The sequence below is a fragment of the Mirounga angustirostris genome, unplaced genomic scaffold, assembly GCF_029215605.1.
Source record: "Mirounga angustirostris isolate CCGP_5_RB_7025 unplaced genomic scaffold, mMirAng1.0.hap1 SCAF_10, whole genome shotgun sequence".
NCBI classification, from domain to species: domain Eukaryota; kingdom Metazoa; phylum Chordata; class Mammalia; order Carnivora; family Phocidae; genus Mirounga; species Mirounga angustirostris.
The window spans coordinates 100170930-100189273 of NW_026991718.1; the positions used below are offsets into that span (position 1 = coordinate 100170930).

An 18344-nucleotide genomic window follows, 5' to 3' on the forward strand; every position below is an offset into this window, starting at 1 on the left:
ACCCTAGATCGACTGCGTCAGAGTCTGCATTTTAACAAAAGCCCTCTAGTGAATTCAGTGTATGTTAAAGTTTGAGAAACACTGTTTCAGAATCTAGGTCCCATGTCATTATCAGTAAAGTGAGTAGATTCACAGAAAAAATAACTCAGTCCCAATTTTCTAAACCTCTGGAAGAAGTTGTCAACTTTTCCAGAGAGTTAAAATTTATCCAGAGCTTGAAGTCCTAGAATGCCAGGGTGTTAATACGCAGCCTGGAGGATGTGTTTACCAAAGGCATCCAAGTGCCCCAAAGGGCTGCGGCGCATTTCCTCAAAATGTACCAGAATCATGATGGAGAGCAGACTTGTTGGTCCCTACTTAGAGCTGTCTCCTTAGCTTTGGCTATGAAATGTCTCAAGAGTCTGTTTTGTGACACCTGAGGAGTCACAAAGACAACGTAAGGACTGGCTATTTCACTGAAGCTGCCCAAAGGAGAAAACGCAAGGAGATATTCTTAGCACTTAGCCAAAGGAATTTAGAGGTCAAACTTTAGGATTCTGAGTTAAAATTTTGGCTACTAAAAGGATAAGCTGTCATACTAGATTGACTTTTGCACAAGGACCCACTGCTCTCTGGGTCTTACATATGCTCTGGCAGTAGCTGGACTTAGCTAGTGGGTGAGAGCATTAGCAAATGCTGTATGGGCCCTGCCTATATCTCCCAGCCCACTTCTTATTGCAAACACAGGCCATTCTTTATCCAAGGGCTATTTTCCTGGATGCGGGGTCCATACTCAGCCTGAGCGGGAATAGCCTCCAGCCACTCACAACTGGGAATTTGTGTATAAATAATGCAGCTCCCTCACGCCTCAAGTGGGATGACACTGAGCTATGTCTATACTGGCACCCAGAGTTTCCTATTAGGATTGAGCTCCAGTCATCTACTGTAGTAGCTAGCCTGACAATAAGCAAGCTTGTTGGCTTTGTTGGCTGCCTTTCCTTCTCTGTCTCCATTCCCTGCTCATCTGCTGGTGCTTCCTGGGATCACGTCCTAAATAAATCACTTGTACTCAAACCCTTTTCTCAGGCTCTGCTCCTGGGAGAAATGAACCAAGAGAAGAGCAACAGACTTGGGTTTGAATTTTGACTCTGGCCATTTGTTATGTGTGACGTTGGGTAGGTCATTTAATCACTGTGAGAATCAGTTTCCTCTTAACAGTGGAGAGATAATGGAGAGAACTATGAATATGGGTTTTTGTTAAAATTAAATGAGCTGATTATGTAAAGGACTTAACATAGTGTTTGGCATCAGTGAATGAAGAGTAAATGATAGGTATGGTCTCAGTAATTGTCCATCTTCACTATCCAGGAAGAACTAATCTATGGTGATAAAGAAGTCTGGTACCCAACTTTGAACTTAGTACCACTGAAAATGCACTTCTGAGTCCTTGGAGAGTTTCCCTGGAGAATAGCCTTTGCGTGTTCTGATTTTGTTCCCTTTCAGAATTTCCCTTCTGTTTGATCTCCTTTGATCCTTATTCTGATTTTGTGGGAAATTGAAAGAGAAATGAGGAATAGCTTCAAGTTAGTCATCAGGCTTGTTCAAATAGGATTCAAAGCTTACAATGATCTGAATAGGTTTAACTGTACCTTAGGTATATTCTACCCATGCACAATTCAAAAATTCAAGGGCCCAGAATTCTGACTTATACACAGTTGCTATAAATAGCAAAGGATATCCTCTAGTACTGATTTATATAAAATAGGACCTCTTCTTCTCCAAAAGTCAGGGGAGTATCCTCAAGGTGTAAGCAGAGGACACAGGCAGAGGAGAGCCCAGGAGAGCAGAAGCAGAGTTGTATGAAATCTCATCATCCTGATGTTTAAGAACATTCTGGTTGAGGTGGCCATTCTTAAGAACCTGTCTCACAAGTTATTAGCTTCGGTCCTGGCTGGTTGCATGCCTCATACACACACAGGAAGGCAATTTAGTATCTTCTACATCTTCTTTACATTATCATTCCAATCTGCGTGGATGCGCATTAAGGATTAAAGCATCATCGTTTACTGAGCAATTTAGTGTTCTCCTGGGAATGGCAAAGTAGGAAAGACAGCCAGCCGCAACTGATGCCTTACATATTGTGACCTCATACAATTTTACTTCTCTCACCTCTCGAGGAAGAAGTCATTCAAAGGAACTTGGAGGTACCCCTGCTCTCAGAGTGGCTGTTTTCGTGATGCGAACACAATAGCTGGGAAAGTATGTCCATTTGCAAAAATAGTAAGCATGTCAGTGAGTTGGAACAAGGGCTTTGTGTGTCTGAGAATAAAAGTATATTAGTTTCCTTTTGGACTGGAAGAAATTAGCACAGACGTATGGCTCAAAAACAACACAGATTTGTTATCTTACAGTTCCGGAGACTAGAAATCTGAAATTGTCTCACTCGGCTCAAATCAGGGTGTGGGCAGGGCTGCTTTCTTTTCTGGAAACTCTAGGGGAGAATCCATTTCCTCGCCTTTTCCAGCTTTCAGAGGCTTCTGGCGTTCCTTGGTGTGTGACCTTTGTCCACTTCAAAGCCAGCAGTGACCATCAGCATCTTTCTCAGATGGCATCACTCTGACACTCACTCTCCTGCTTCCCTTTCCTACACTTAAGGACCCTGTGATTACACTGGACCTAGGCGGACACTCTCTTTATGTTAATGTTCACTGTTGAGCAACCTCAATTCCATTGCAACTTTAATTCCCTTTTATCACATAATGTAATATATTCACAGGCTATGGGGATTAGGACACAGACTTTTTTTTTTTTTAAGTAGGCTCCATACCCAGCATGGGGCCCAATGTAGGGCTTGAACTCAGGATCCTGAGAACAAGACCTGAGCTGAGGTTCAGATACTTAACCGACTGAGCCACCCAGGCACCCCCAGGACATGGACATCTTTAAAGGCCATTATTCTACCTACAACAGAAAGTTAAGAGCAACAGCAACTCATACATAAGAGAATTTTCACTAGATGATAGAGTTTGGACCCTTGCTGCTCAGTTAGTTGGAAGGGGTCCATTTACTTTATTCCTAGCTCACAGACAGTTCCAGGCTTCACCACTGAGCAGTTGTAGGATCTTGGACAAGTTGTTTAATACCTCAAAGCCCAGATCTCCTAATTTGTAAACTAGCACCTACCTCATGAGGTTGTCCATGAGATTAAATAAGTACCTAAGAGAATGCCACTAGCTCAGCATCTGGCACAATGTAAATTCTCAGTAAGTGCTGGTTGCTGGTATAAAATAACCACAGCTAACATTTATTACAGAGATGTAAATGAGAACTATTCTCTGCGTTCTGGGAGTACAAAGGGAGAGTGTGAGGAATAAGTTACTGAATGTTTTGAGAGCTTTGTAAAATTGGAAGATAAAATGAAATTCTTGAATTAGAATTTCAGCAAAGGATTAAGGAATTAAAATTTTATTTGAAAGTAATAGCAAACCTAAAAAAAATTGCAAGAATAGGAGTACTACAAAGAACACCCACATACCCCTTTACCCAGATTCATCTATTAACATTTTATTCCATCTACTTTAACACTCTATCTATCTATCTATCTATCTATCTATCTATCTATCTATCATCTATCTATCATCTATCTATCTATCTATCTATCTATCTATCTATCATCTATCTATCTATCTATCTATCTATCTATCTATCTATCTATCTATCATCTATCTATCTATCTATCATCATCTATCATCACCCCTATAAAGCCTTCAAGGGAAAAGTAGAGAATGGTAGAATTCGGGTAGAATGGTAGAATTTGGGCTAAATTCCATATAATAACAAATGCAGGATAGAGAGGGTGTACAAGAACTGCTTTGGGGACAGCTAATCTTTACAACCCATAGCAGATGGTCTTTTCCATCTGATTCTGTTCAAAGCTTTAACTTAACTCAAAGCTTGTATCTCTGTTTTCGCTGCCACTAGACATAGGGAAGGGCTACTAAATGCTTTGAGCTGATACAATTCAACCAGAGAACAGCACAGAATGAAGCAGAACTGTCCAAACACTTTTTGTTGGTTCTTGAAGTACATATATCTTAGCTAGTGTACGTATCTTAGTGGCTCTACCTTAACTGGCCAAGACCTTATTTTTCAGGCTCTTCTCCAGTAGTTCAGCCTCATGCTAGAGGTTTTGCTGCTCTTTATACACTCCAGATTATTCTATTGGAAATACCCTTTCCCTTATCTCTGATCAGAATTCTATTAACCCTTCAAAGTCTGTGGCAGATACTATCAATTTCATGCAATCCCCAAAGTGAGATGACCTCTGCATTCTTATGCGTCATCATAATGTTTTCTACTGTCCTTTAGTGGCACTGGCAATGAAAATGATGAGGATAATAACAATCTACTAACACAGCAGGTACAAGCAACTCAGAAGTTTCCATTGCCAGGCTTCATGCTAAGCAAGCACTTTATGTGCCTTCTCCAACATATCACGAATCAGGCATTGTAATTATCCTCATTTCTGGAATAGGTAAATTGAGATCCGAGAAGGTTAAGTAATTTGCCAAGGATCGCATACTAATAAGCCATAGAACAAGGACACAGATGCTTGGGCCAAAGCCTATACTTTTTTCTTTAATACCAAAGATATTGTATGATAACAATTATATTTTAGGAAAATTTACTTACAAGGAAATTGACAGGTTTTAAATGTAAAACTCAATGAATTTTAATAAGAATGTACACATCAACCCAATCAAAATATCAAACATTTCTGTCACGCCAGAAAGTTCCTTTATTCCTCTTCTCACCAATTCCCTCCCCCACAATTAGGGACAAGTATCGTTATGATTTCTATCACCATAGATTAGTTTTATCTAATAGTTTTTTTTATTTACTATAAACATACTCATATAGTATATACTGTTTGATGTATGATTTTTTTCATTAAAAGTAATTTTTCTTGAGAGTAATCTATGCTGTATGTATCAGTAGTGTATTTCTTTTTTATCAGAGAGCCATATTCTATTATATGAATACAGCACAGATCTTTTCCATTCTTCTATTGGTAGAAATTTGGGTTGTTTCCAGTCTTGGCTATAATGACTAAAGCTGCTATGGATATTCTTGTACAAACCTTTGGGTGGACATACACTGGAAATTCCAAGATGAAGAATTTATGGGTCACAGTATAGGGACATATCTGCTTCTCTTACCAGATTGTAAGCATGTGCTGGGTGGGGATAGTGAAAGGAGACAATATTTTAAGGAAAAACATCACTTTTTACCTGACTATAACATAGAACTTAAGTCTTAAAACTTTCCTAAGGCAGAACTATAGAAAAGGAAGAGTTATAACACTTCTGATAATGAAACATCAGTCTCCTAAGAGATCAGTCATGTCTTCAGAGGCTGCATTGCAAGACCACTAATAACAGTGACATTAATGTGTTTGGGTTCCACTTAGCAATCTAGGTGTTTAAAGCACTTCAACAATTTGTTTCATGTCAGGAGGGGTTAACAAGCCAGTAGTGAATATAAACATAATTGTGTTTCATTAGCCTAAATTCCCAGTTGGAAGAGCAAGGACAAAGCCCCATCAATAATCTTTACTTTCTTCTAGAAGCAAGCAATACATGTTGGGATAAATTCATTGATACTCACTGTTGTGTTTGAAGATCCTTATGGTTGCACCTGAGAGTCGGGCCCCAAGTACAAGAGATGCATGGTTTAACTCATCACTTAAAATGAGGCATCCCTGTTCAGAAAGCAAGCACACAAAACACAGGCCAATAAATAAAATTAAAGAAAAACAACATGTGGGAACAGAAAGATACTTCGAGACCTGTAACACACATCCCCCAAACCCTCTTTAATTTTAAAAGGACAAGTTTTGCCTGATGTCTATGTGGATAAGATCCTGTAGACAATTAGCTGATAAAGATGGGGATTATTTTAAGGGATTACATCTTTAACCATTTGCATTTGATTTTCATCAGAAAAGATCCTTCAAGACATTGGTTAAATGTCAGCTACCATTTTCTAAAGAATTGATCTTTGATAGGAAAGTGGATATACTTTGGGTGGATTGTGGTTTGCTGGGGTTCTTCAATCCTGTGGTGTATTATTTGGGACAGTTTTGGTGCTCTCCCTCTGGAGGGCAGGGGTCTTTTCTGCAGGGCCTTTCAAGCTCTTGTTTTCCTATTCTCATTCTCCTCTGTATTGACATCCTTGTAGACAAAAACATCACTGCTTTCCAGCTAAAAACTTTGCATCTGGAAAAGTGTGGATGGCAATTCAGTCTGAGGCAAGTGAAAAAGATCAATCAAATTTACTGCCTATAAATTATAGTTGTGAAATTAGTTTTCTTTTTTAATTTAAACATTTCTAAATTATAAAATTGCTCAAGTGTACCAAAAATGCAGAGACAAATTATGGTGGCCATTTGTGGCCACCCAGAGTCTTTGAGTTCTTGCTCATATTTTGGAAACTTCACACATGACATGTTTTAAGTTTTGGGGGCAAGAGCCAGCAATATTCTCATACCTCCATACTCTAGATGTGTGTGTATTTATATATTTTTTTAGTGATACCTCATGATATCTCACCCCTAAATTCTTCATCATGTATTTACTGAGAACAAGGACATTCTCTGGCTAAATCACAATGCAATGATCATACCCAAGAAATCCAACATTCATATAGTGCTATCACCTAAAATAGAGCCTGAATTCATATTCCTCCAACTGTCCTAATGATATCAGTGTCTTATAGATGTTTTATTTCCTTCTATTTTTTCAATGCAGAATCCACCAAAAGATCATATATTGCATTTAATTGTCATGAATCAGATTTTTTTAAACCTAAATCTGATTATGACACTTGCTTACTTAAACTGAGGCAACCAAATTCCCCATTTTCCTCAGAAAGAATTTCCAATACTCAAGCATGACCATAAGGTTCTTTGCAAAGTGCCTTCATCTCTAGTCTCTTCTTTTTTTTATTTATTTTTTTATTGTTATGTTAATCACCATACATTACATCATTAGTTTTTGATGTAGTGTTCCATGATTCATTGTTTGGGCATAACACCCAGTGCTCCATGCAGAACGTGCCTTCTTTAATACCCATCACCAGGCTAACCCATCCTCCCACCCCCCTCCCCTCTAGAACCCTCAGTTTGTTTTTCAGAGTCCATAGTCTCTCATGGTTCGTCTCCCCCTCTGATTTGCCCCCTTCATTCTTCCCCTCCTGCTATCTTCTTCTTCTTCTTTTTTTTTTCTTAACATATATTGCATTATTTGTTTCAGAGGTACAGATCTGAGATTCAACAGTCTTGCACAATTCACAGCACTTACCAGAGCACATACCCTCCCCAGTGTCTATCACCCAGCCACCCCATCCCTCTCATCCCCCACCACTCCAGCAACTCTCAGTTTGTTTCCTGAGATTAAGAATTACTCATATCAGTGAGGTCATATGATACATGTCTTTCTCTGATTGACTTATTTCGCTCAGCGTAATACCCTCCAATTCCATCCACATCATTGCAAAAGGCAAGATCTCATTCCTTTTGATGGCTGCATAATATCCCATTGTATATATATACCACATCTTCTTTATCCATTCATCTGTTGATGGACATCTTGGCTCTTTCCACAGTTAGGTGATTGTGGACATGGCTGCTATAAACATCAGGGTGCACGTACCCCTTCGAATCCCTACATTTGTATCTTTGGGGTAAATACCCAGTAGTGCAATTGCTGGATCATATGGTAGCTCTATTTTCAACTTTTTGAGGAACCTCCATACTGTTTTCCAGAGTGGTTGCACCAGCTTGCATTCCCATCAACAGTGTAGGACGGTTCCCCTTTCTCTGCATCCCTGCCAACATCTGTCATTTCCTGACTTGTTAATTTTAGCCATTCTGACTGGTGTGAGGTGGTATCTCATTGAGGTTTTGATTTGGATTTTCCTGATGCCGAGCATATTGAGCACTTTTTCATGTGTCTGTTGGCCATTTGGATGTCTTCTTTGGAAAAATGTCTGTTCATGTCTTCTGCCCATTTCTTGATTGGATCATTTGTTCTTTGGGTGTTGAGTTTGATAAGTTCTTTATAGATTTTAGATACTAGCCCTTTATCTGATAGGTCATTTGCAAATACCTTCTCCCATTCTGTCGGTTGTCTTTTGGTTTTGTTGACTGTTTCCTTTGCTGTGCAAAAGCTTTTTATCTTGATGCAGTCCCAATAGTTCACTTTTGCCCTTGCTTCCCTTGCCTTTGGCGATGTTTCTAGGAAGAAGTTGCTGTGGCTGAGGTCAAAGAGGTTGCTGCCTGTGTTCTCCTTTAGGATTTTGTTGGACTCTTGTCTCACATTGAGGTCTTTCAACCATTTTGAGTCAATTTTTGTGTGTGGTGTAAGGAAATGGTCCAGTTTCATTCTTCTGCATGTGGCTGTCCAATTTTCCCAACACCATTTGTTGAAGAGACTGTCCTTTTCCCAACGGACATTCTTTCCAGCTTTGTCAAAGATTAGTTGACCATACAGTTGAGGGTCCATTTCTGGGCTCTCTATTCTGTTCCATCGATCTATGAGTCTGTTTTTGTGCCATACTGTCTTGGTGATCACAGCTTTGTAATAGAGCTGGAAGTCCAGAATTGTGATGCCACCAGCTTTGCTTTTCTTTTTCAACATTCCTCTGGCTATGCGGGGTCTTTTCTGGTTCCATACAAATTTTAAGATGATTTGCTCCATTTCTTTGAAAATAGTGGATGGTATTTTGATAGGGATTGCACTGAATGTGAAGATTGCTCTAGGTAGCATTGACATCTTCACAGTATTTATTCTTCCAATCCATGAGCATGGAACGTTTTTCCATTTGTTTGTGCCTTCCTCAATTTCTTTCATGAGTATTTTATAGTTTTCTGAGTACAGATCCTTTGCCTCTGGTTAGATTTATTCCTAGGTATCCTATATTGTTGGGTGCAATTGTAAAGGGGATTGACTCCTTAATTTCTCTTTCTTGTCTTGTTGTTGATGTATAGGATTTCTGTGCATTGATTTTATATCCTGCCACTTGACTGAATTCCTGTATGAGTTCTAGCAGTTTTGGGGTGGAGTCTTTTGGGTTTTCCACATAAAGTATCATATCATCTGCAAAGAGTGAGAGTTTGACTTCTTCTTTGCCGATTTGGATGCCTTTTCTTTCTTTTTGTTGTCTGATTGCTGTGGCTAGGACTTCTAATACTATGTTGAATAGCAGTGGTGATAGTGGACATCCCTGCTGTGTTCCTGACCTTAGCGGGAAAGCTCTCAGTTTTTACCCATTGAGAATGATATTCACTGTGGGTTTTTCATAAATGGCTTTTATGATATTGAGGTATGTACCCTCTATCCCTATACTCTGAAGAGTTTTGATCAAGAAAGGATGCTATACTTTGTCAAATGCTCTTTCTGCATCTATTGAGAGGATCATATGGTTCTTTTTTTTTTTTAAAGATTTTATTTATTTATTTGAGAGAGAGAGAATGAGAGAGAGCACATGAGAGTGGGGAGGGTCAGAGGGAGATGCAGACTCCCTGCTGAGCAGGGAGCCCAATGCGGGACTCAATCCCGGGACTCCAGGATCATGACCTGAGCAGAAGGCAGTCGCTTAACCAACTGAGCCACCCAGGTGCCCCTCATATGGTTCTTGTTCTTTCTTTTATTAATGTATTGTTTCACATTGATTGATTTGTGGATGTTGAACCAACCTTGCAGCCCAGAGATAAATCCCACTTGGTCGTAGTGAATAATCCTTTTAATGTACTGTTGGATCCTATTGGCTAGCATTTTGGTGAGAATTGTTGCATCCATGTTCATCAAGGATATTGGTCTGTAATTCTCCTTTTTGATGGGGTCTTTGTCTGGTTTGGGAATCAAGGTAATGGTGGCCTCATAAAACGAGTTTGGAAGTTTTCCTTCCATTTCTATTTTTTGGAACAGTTTCAGAAGAATAGGTATTAATTCTTCTTGAAATGTTTGGTAGAATTCCCCTGGGAAGCCATCTGGCCCTGGGCTTTTGTTTTTTGGGAGATTTTTGATGACTGCTTCAATTTCCTTAGTGGTTATAGGTCTGTTCAGGTTTTCTATTTCATCCTGGTTCAGTTTGGGTAGTTGATACATCTCTAGGAATGCGTCCATCTCTTCCAGGTTATCTAATTTGCTGGCATAGAGTTGCTCATAATATGTTCTTATAATTGTTTGTATTTCTTTGGTGTTGGTTGTGATCTCTCCTCTTTCATTCATGATTTTGTTGATTTGGGTCATTTCTCTTTTCTTTTTGATAAGTCTGGCCAGGGGTTTTTCAATCTTGTTAACTCTTTCAAAGAACCAGCTCCTAGTTTCATTGATCTGTTCTACTGTTCTTTTGGTTTCTATTTCATTGATTTCTGCTCTGATCTTTAGGATTTCTCTTCTCCTGCTCGGTTTAGGCTTTATTTGCTGTTCTTTCTCTAGCTCCTTTAGGTGTAGGGTTAGGTTGTGTATTTGAGACCTTTCTTGTTTCTTGAGAAAGGCTTGTATTGCGAATGTGTATTCTGTTCCTTTGGGATGGAATGTTCTGAATATATCTGTGAAGTCCATTTGGTCCAGTGTGTCATTTAAAGTCTTTACTTCTTTGTTGATCTTTCGCTTCGATGATCTGTCCATATCAGTGAGGGGGGTGTTAAAGTCCCCCAGTATTATTGTATTGTTGTCGATGTGTTTCTTTGCTTTTGTTATTAATTGGCTTATATAATTGGCTGCTCCCATGTTAGGGGCATAGATATTTACAATTGTTAGATCTTCTTGTTGGATAGACCCTTTAAGTAGTATATAGTGTCCTTCCTCATCTCTTATTACAGTCTTTGGTTTTAAATCTAATTTGTCTGATATAAGGATTGCCACCCCAGCTTTCTTTTGGTGTCCATTAGCATGGTAAAATGGTTTTCCATCCCCTCACTTTCAATCTGGGGGTGTCTTTGGGTCTAAAATGAGTCTCTTGCAGACAGCATATCCATGAGTCCTGTTTTTTTTATCCAATCTGATAGCCTGTGTGTTTTGATTGGGGCATTTAGCCTATTTACATTCTGGGTAACTATTGAAAGATAAGAATTTAGTGCCATTGTATTGCCTGTAAGGTGACTGTTACTGTATATTGTCTGTGTTCCTTTCTGATCTATGTTGCTTTTTGGTTCTGTCTTTGCTTAGAGGACCCCTTTCAAGATTTCTTGTAGGGCTGGTTTTGTGTTTGCAAATTCCTTTAGTTTTTGTTTGTCCTGGAAGCTTTTTATCTCTCCTTCTATTTTCAATGACAACCTAGCTGGATATAGTATTCTTGGCTGCATATTTTTCTCGTTTAGTGCTCTGAATATATCATGCCAGTCTTTTCTGGCCTGCCAGGTCTCTGTGGGTAGGTCTGTTGCCAGTCTAATGTTTCTACCATTGTAGGTTACAGATCTCTTCTCCTGGGCTGCTTTCAGGATTTTCTCTTTGTCTCTGAGACTCCTAAGTTTTACTAGTAGATGTCGGGGTGTTGACACCTATTTTCATTGATTTTGAAGGGGGTTCTCTGTGCCTCCTGGATCTTGATGCCTGTTTCCTTCCCCAAATTAGGTAAGTTCTCTGCTATAATTTGCTCCAATATACCTTCTGCCCCTCTCTCTCTTTCTTCTTCTTCTTCTGGGATCCCAATTATTCTAATGTTGTTTTGTCTTATGGTATCACTTATCTCTTGAATTCTGCCCTCACGATCCAGTAGTTGTTTATCTCTCTTTTTTCAGCTTCTTGATTTTCCATCATTTGGTCTTCTATATCACTAATTCTCTCTTCTGCCTCATTTATCCTAGCAGCTAGAGCCTCCATTTTTGATTGCACCTCATTAATAGCCTTTTTGATTTTGACTTGGTTAGATTTTAGTTTTTTTATTTCTCCAGAAAGGGTTTCTCTAATACTTCCATGCTTTTTTCAAGCCCAGCTAGTATCTTTAAAATCATCATTCTGAACTCTAGTTCCAACATCTTACTAATGTCTGTATTGATTAGGTCCCTGGCAGTTGGTACTGCCTCTTGTTCTTTTTGTTGAGGTGATTTTTTTCATCTTGTCATTTTGTCCAGAGGAGAATAGATGAATGAGAGAACAAAATGCTAACAGGGTAAGAACATCCTCAGAAAAGATATATTAAACAAATCAGAAAAGACCTGAAACCAGGGGAAAAGAAAGAGAAAGAAAGAAAAAAGAAAAAAAAGAAAAGAAAAAGAAAAAGATAAAAACAAACAAAAACAAAACAAAACAAAAAAACAGAATATGATCAAATATGATCCAACTGGTGCATAGATTAGTGCCACACACTGGATTTTGGGTGTATTTTGGTCTGTTAGAAGAAAGTGCCTCCCAAAATTTTAAAGAAAGGAAAACTTATATATGTACAAAAATAAGGGTTAATACTATGAAGGGATGGAACATGACTGCAAAGATGAAAATTATAAAAGATTTTATAAAAAGAATTGATAAGATAAGTTAGTTGAAAAAAGAAAGAAGAGGATTTAAAAAAAAAGAAAGGGAGAGAATGTGATCAGGCAGGAGACTAGAACAAAGCCATACACTAGAGATTTAGGGTATATTTTGATATGTTAGAAGAAACTGTATCCCAAAATTTTAATATACCAAAAATAAGGTTAACTACTATGAAGGGATAGAATATGACTCTAAAAATGAAAAATAAAAAAGACTTCTTAAAAAAGGGATTGATAAGATGTTGGTTGAAAAAGGGAAAAAGAAAAAAAAAACAACCCTTAACTTTGAAAGACTAAAGAAACATGGGAAAAAAGCCATGAATTCTATGTGCCTTATTCCCCTAGCTCTGGAGTTCTGCCATTCTCATTGATTGGTAAACTTGGTCGTGGCTGGCTGTCTTTGCTGATCTTCTGGGGGAGGGGCCTGTTGCCATGTTTCCCAAATGTCTTTGCCAGAGGCGGAATTGTCCCACCCTGGGCTAAGTAATCTGTTTGGGTTTGCTCTCGGGAGCTTTTGTTCCCTGCAAGCTTTCCATACAGCTTTGGAGGCCAAGAGTGAAAATGGCGGCCTCCCAATCTCCTGCCCGGAGTAGCTGAGAGCTTGGGGCTCCACTCCTCAGTGAGCCCCCAGAGAAAAGCAGTCAGTCACTCTCATCTCCACAGTCTCTGGCCGCACTCGTGCTCATCCAGCCTGTGACCGAGCATTTCTATCTTTGGCACCCAACCCCATGTGGAGTCTCCAAACCCAGCAGATCCCTGTGGTGTGCTCCCATGCTGCTCCTCCCAAGGGAGGAAAGGGAGTCTCCCCTGATCTGCCACTTGTTGGGTCCCTGCTGGAGGAGCAGTGGCCCGACTGTGCTGTGGATCACAGTTTATGGCAACCCCGAGCTGAGAGCCTGTGCCTCGGCTCTGTCTCTGCAGCCAGCTTCCCCGCTCCAATACCTGGGAGCTCTGCCACACTCAGGCACCCCTTGGTCTTTCTGTGACCCCGAGGGTCCTGAGACCACACTGTCCTGCGAGGGTTTCACCCCCCGCTTAGCCACTGAAGCGACGCCCCTCAGTGAAGCCGACTTCTAAAAGTTCCGAATTTGTGCTCTGCTGATCTATCACTTGCCAGAAGTAGCCAATGGAGGCCCCCTCCCCCGCCATCTATCCTCCCGAATATCGCCTCAGATTCACTTCTCCGCACGTCCTACCTTCCAGAAAGTGTTCACTTTTCTGCTCAGAGAGTTGTTGCTATTCTTTTCTTCAATCTCCTGTTGAGTTCATATGTGTTTAGAATGCTTTGATCCCTATCCAGTTGAATTCCTGGGACCAGAGGAAATTTAGGTCTCCTACTCCTCTGCCATTTTTGCTCCACCCACCCAGATTCAGTTCTTATGTCACCCACTTTGCATAGGCATCTCAGCCTTTCCCAAGAAGAACTTGGAAGCAACTCTTTTGCCCTTCTCCATGTATGTGCCTGGATTTTCTGTGGTATTCATCCTATTTTATTTGGTGCATTGTTTCCCCCCTAGACTGTAAACAACATACATTTATAAGACACAGGTCTTATTCATTTTTGTATGCACTGTATCTTGCTTTATATGAGGACAAAGTCATTTCTCAATAAGTGGTCTGTTGAATGAATAAATGAATGAGTGGCATGGGCAAAATGTTTTGTTCAAATAAATGCTCCATAAGCGTTTTCTACATTGTAAATGAGGACGTGGGAGACTTAAAATTTCATTGATCTTGCTAAACTATCATCAAAGATGAAATTTGACCCACGTCTAGGACTGCAATTCTATAAACAGAATATCTTTATAAACAGATTTGCTGGACTATTTATTTAAAAAGCTGGACATCCAATCAGATTTTCCTAGAAAAAGGACCTTCTCTGCCATACTTCTAATGAAGGACCTGCTCAGAGTTGTGATTCTTAGGAATAACACAGCAGAAGACAATTATATTAACAAATTCTCACCTTTCCGACTAGTGCAGGGATATTCATTGAGTTAGTTGCAAATCCCATCCCAAAGACCATAGCTGCTTCTACATTCAGGAACTTAGCCACAAGGCTCTCCAATTCTTCATGCTTATCCAAGGTTCCTGCACATGAAATGATGGGATGAGTGCATCTTCTCTTCAACAAGTCTGAAAACTCAAAATCCAGTGCATCCTCATCACCAAAAGACATGTACCAGAGAGTGTGTAGCTGGTATATTTGCCACAGCCACAATCAAGAAACAACCCACATGTCCACATACTGTAGAATGAACAAATTAAATACCTTGTGGAGTTATTTACATAGTGGAATTAAACACCGTAATGAGAAAGAACAATCTATTACCCTACATGACAAAATGAAAAAAATCTCACAAATATGTTGTTGGGTGTGAGAAGTCAGACACTTATACACTCATACAGGCTGGGTCCATTTATATAAAGTTAACAAACAGACAAAACTAACCTATAGTGTTAGCAGTCAGTCTAGTGGTTAATTTTGTTGGGAGCACAAAGAGGACTTCGAGATTCTCTAAATGTTTTGTTTCTAGATTTGGGTGCTGGTTACACAGGTATGTTTGCTTTGTGAAAATCCTTTGAGCTGTAGAGTTAGGATTGGCACATTTTTCTATTTAAATATTGATAATGCAATAAAATCTACAAAAAAATACCACAATTTTTCTCTCCTCTCACCCTACCTCCCTCAAGTGATTAATTAAGTTATAACCCTCTCTGAGGGACCCCACACTTAAATCCAAACAGATCCCATGGTTTCTATAGATAATAGTAAATCTAGTTATAACTTATAGAACCTTTGGAATGTGCTAGATTTCAGAGCCCATTATTTAGATTATCTCATTTAATCTTAAAAGCCCAATAGTCTCATTTAATCTAAAAAGCTCAAAAGTAACATTACTTTACAGATTAGAGAACTGAGGTACACAGAGGTCATAGATAAAAACCAACAGATAATCTGGTCTAACTCCAAAGTTCATGTTTTTACCACTCTGCTATTTTTATATGCTTATGCTCTGATTCCTTCTTATACACTATCTCTACGCCTTATTAAAAGAAAATAATAATGATCCTCATATCTTTCTGTTTGCCATCACTTTAACTTCTAGATCTGTAGTATCCAATATGGCAGTCACTAGATACATGTGGTTAGTGCAAAAGAGTTTTAAATTGCATTTAATTTTAGTTAGCTTTAAGCTTAAAAACTGAAGCACTGTAAAATATTTTCCACTGAACACAACTTTATTATTTGTGTAGGATTATATTCTACTTATTTCACTTTAAACACTGAAAATTTAGTGTCTGAATTGAGATATCCTATAAGAGTAAAATATACATTATTTTTTTTAAATTTTATTTTGTTATGTTAGTCACCATACAATGCATCATTAGTTTTTGATGTGGTGATCCACGATCCATTGTTTTCGTATAACACCCAGTGCTCCATGCAGTATGTACCCTCCTTAATACCCATCACTGGGCTAACCAATCCCCCCTCTCCCCTCCCCTCTAAAACCCTGTTTGTTTCTCAGAGTCCATAGTCTCTCATGGTTCATCTCTCCCTCCGAATTCCCCCCCTTCATTTTTCCCTTCCTTCTCCTAATGTCCTCCATGCTATTCCTTATGTTCCACAAATAAGTGAAACCATATGGTAACTGACCTTCTCTGCTTGACTTATTTCACTTAGCATAATCTCCTCCAGTCCCATCCATGTTGATGGAAAAGTTGGGTATTCATCCTTTCTGCTGGCTGAGTAATATTCCATTGTATATATGGACTACATCTTCTTTATCCATTCATCTGTTGAAGGGCATCTCGGCTTTTTCCACAGTTTGGCTATCGTGGACATTGCTGCTATGAACATTGGGGTGCATACAGCCCTCCTTTTCACTACATCTGTGTCTTTGGGGTAAATACCCAGGAGTGCAATTGCTGGGTCATAGGGTAGCTCTATTTTTAAATTTTTGAGGAACCTCCACACTGTTTTCCAAAGTGGCTGTACCAACTTGCATTCCTACCAACAGTGTAAGAGGGTTCCCCTTTCTCCACAACCTCTCCAACATTTGTTGTTTCTTTCCCTGTCCATATAAATTATTTTTTGAATGCTTAGTACAACAACAACAATAATAAACTAATGTAAAATAGCTCATCAATATTTTTATATTGATTACATCTTGAGTGGTTTGATATACTTACATCTGAGTATTGGAGTGGTTCTAAAATACTATTTTGGATATTTTGGGTCAAACAAAACATATTATAAAATTAAGTTTACCTCTTTAAACTTTTTTTTTAATGTGGCTACTAGAAATTTTAAATTCCACATGTGTCTTGCATTATATTTTTATTGGACAGTGCTGGGTACATGATACACTTGGCAGAACATAAAAATGTACAAGCGGAGAGATATTGTAATTTGCAGCCACAGAGCATAGAAGCAAATTTAACTCAGATTTAAATTAAAGGAATATTGTTAGTATATTCAGGACTACTATAAACATGCTTTTTTCAACCTAAGGATCAACATATTTTACTATACATAGTGTGATACCAGAATTTTATTAAATTGGCAAATTATCTTGCTTACTGTGTTCAAATGGTGAAGGGTTAAACTTGAGAAGGCATGGACTAGTGAGTTCAAAGAGTTATTTTGCATTTGATATGAAAGAGGACATTTCATGGATCATCTTTGTCTTTCCTGACTGGTCGCATTGTTATACAACAGATGGCTGGTGGCCTTTCTTCTCAATCTAGAATCCATTTACCTTCAGATTGTCAGAAACCATAGTAAAACAAGTGTTCTAGCAGAACAATTTTGGTGGGGTGGGGTGGGGAGTTAAAATTTTAAAACTGTCATTTAAAACTTTATTATCTCTGCATCAAAGATAACAGAGAAAAAAGAAATACTAAAATTTAAAGATAAAACACGGGCACATAATCACTCATCAGATTTGTTTTTATCTAATGGAGACTGCATCCCAAAGGGAATGGCCCCAAGGATAGGTAGTGAATAGGCCATTGGCCTGGGCATGACAGCCTTGGGTTCTGGCCTCAGCTCTTCCACTAAAGAGTGGTCTCTAGCTACCTCTCCTCGAAGTTTCCAGGGAGATTGGGAGAGGTGCTGTTTTAGGCTTCCCTGACATTGGGAGTGATCTTTCCTCCACATAGAATGGTCTTCTTTAAGGTCCCACTCATTCTTTGACATCCACCTCATATGATGTCTTTTCTTAGATGCTGTTCTCAGTTTCCCCAGGCAAACTTGGTCATTTTCTTCTGAGATCACATACGCTTCATTACATAATGATTATAACACTTACTAAGTTGAACTTTCATGAGGCCATCTTCTCTACTACAGAAAGAGCCCTTGGGGTGCTGATACTGTGTGTAGGATGTTCATCTTGGCAACCACAGAGTACACCCACAGTATAGTGCAGTACTCACACATAGTAGGTGCTTGTTGAGTTGTATGCTGTCTTTTGATGGAGAAAAAAGATAGGACTAAGCCCAGAGTAGGGGATGTTACAGGGAAGAAGGTCAAGAGGTCACATGATGCTAGGACAACAAGGTGATTAGGTAGTGAGCTCTACCTTGAAAACACTCATACTTGAAGAAGGCCTCCCACAAGGATGGAGGGTGCCCAAATATTGCCACCTTGGTAAATTTCCCCATGAGCCTTTCCTTCCCAGAGAGTCAAGTGACAACTGCGTCCTGGCCCAGTCACCCAGAAATGATGAGTAGAACTTCACAGTGCATATCTGGGATATCTTCCTCCACTTTCATCTTCCCCAAGTCTGCCATCCAGGGGTTTATCTATAACAGATGCTTC

General features: G+C 39.2%; 1 protein-coding gene across 1 annotated transcript in view; it reads right to left on the bottom strand.

Moving 5' to 3' along the window:
- The window catches only part of SPTLC3 (serine palmitoyltransferase long chain base subunit 3), a 147179-nt gene that overhangs the window by 57413 nt on the left and 71422 nt on the right, over positions 1-18344 (bottom strand). The window contains exons 5-6 of the mRNA XM_064572816.1: positions 14484-14608; positions 5647-5740 (exon numbers count right to left, since the gene is read on the bottom strand). Of these exons, the coding sequence (XP_064428886.1) occupies positions 5647-5740; positions 14484-14608 (219 nt within the window). The remainder of the gene's footprint in view (positions 1-5646; positions 5741-14483; positions 14609-18344) is intronic.